The sequence below is a fragment of the Lepidothrix coronata genome, unplaced genomic scaffold (assembly GCF_001604755.1).
Source record: "Lepidothrix coronata isolate B3197 unplaced genomic scaffold, Lepidothrix_coronata-1.0 Scaffold463, whole genome shotgun sequence".
NCBI lineage: Eukaryota > Metazoa > Chordata > Aves > Passeriformes > Pipridae > Lepidothrix > Lepidothrix coronata.
In genome coordinates this window covers 26,266-27,545 of record NW_016690643.1, presented here as the reverse complement: position 1 = coordinate 27,545, position 1,280 = coordinate 26,266, and the positions used below count along the sequence as shown (strand labels likewise).

Here is a 1,280-nt window from a genome sequence, read left to right as displayed (position 1 = left end):
TTTTGGGGTGCGATGAGGAGGGTTTGGGGTGCAATGAGGAACTTTTGGGAGTACAGGGAGGTTTTCAGGAGGTGGGCAGGTTTGGAAGTGATGGGATGGATTAGAGGTGATGGGAATATTTTGGGGCACAATGAGAAGCTTTTGCGAGTGCAGGGAGGTTTGGGGGGTGATGGAAAGGTTTGGAGGTGAGGGGGATGTTTTGGGACACAATGAGGAGGTTTTGGGGAGCAATGAGGAGCTTTTGGGGTGCAATGAGGAGGTTTTGGGAGTGCAGGGAGCTTTTGGGGTGATGGAACCATTTGGAGGTGAGGGAGTGGATTGGAGGTGATGGGGAAGTTTTGGGGCACACTGAGGAGGTTTTGGGTTGCAATGAGGAGCTTTTGTGAGTGCAGGGAGTTTTTGGGGATGGCAGGGAGGCTTGGAGGGGATGGGGTGGATTGGAGGTGATGGGGATGTTTTGGGGTGCAGTGAGGACCCTTTGGGGGTTCAAGGCTGGTTTGGGGTGCAGTGTGGCTGGTTTGGGGTGCTGACCCCCCTCTCCCCCCAGGCAGCTGGATGGGGATGTGTTCGTGGAGCTGGACGTGGGCTCGGAGGGGAACGGGGACGAGGCCCAGCTGGGGGGGGTCCTGCGGGACCTCCTGGCCGGGGGATCCATCGCCTCCTACGTCACCTCCCCCCACGGCTTCCAGTTCCGCCGCCTGGGCACTGGTGAGACTGGGAAAGGGGCTGGGGGGCACCCGGGGGGAGTTGGGGTGCCTCAGAGGCATCTGGGGGTGTCTATGGGGCAGAGGGGCTCAGAGCTCCCCATCCCACCCACACCCTGGGGTCTCACGTACTGGGGTGTCTGAACACCCATCCCCCGTTTGGTATGGGGAGGCTCAGGGCCTTTTAGGGTCCCCCAGAGGGGTTTTGGGGGGATCTGGGGCCGGAGGGCTCAGAGCTCCCCACCCCACATCCCACCCCGGGGTCCCACATACCGTGTCTGGACTCCCCGCCCACTTCGGGGTGCTGGGTGGGTGTTTTGGGGTGTCCCCTGAGGGTGTGACCCCCCCCTGCCCACAGTGACCCCCCAGCCCCGGGCCTGCACCTCGCTGGAGTTCCGCTGTGGCAGCGGGGAGTGCGTGGACAGGGAGTATCGCTGCGACCGCCGGCCCGACTGCCGCGACAGCTCCGACGAGGAGGGATGCGGTGAGACCCCGGCACCCCTGCCCCAGGGTGCCCTACAGCCCCCCCAGTGCCCCCAGAGCTCCCTGTGCCCCCAGGGTGCCCTACAGCCCCCC

At 63.8% G+C, this 1,280-nt stretch overlaps 1 protein-coding gene across 1 annotated transcript in view; it reads left to right on the top strand.

The window, feature by feature from the left end:
- Window positions 1-1,280, top strand: part of LOC108510071 (basement membrane-specific heparan sulfate proteoglycan core protein-like) — a 26,153-nt gene that overhangs the window by 17,043 nt on the left and 7,830 nt on the right. Inside the window, exons 6-7 of the mRNA XM_017839721.1 lie at window positions 548-708; window positions 1,063-1,188. Of these exons, the coding sequence (XP_017695210.1) occupies window positions 548-708; window positions 1,063-1,188 (287 nt within the window). The remainder of the gene's footprint in view (window positions 1-547; window positions 709-1,062; window positions 1,189-1,280) is intronic.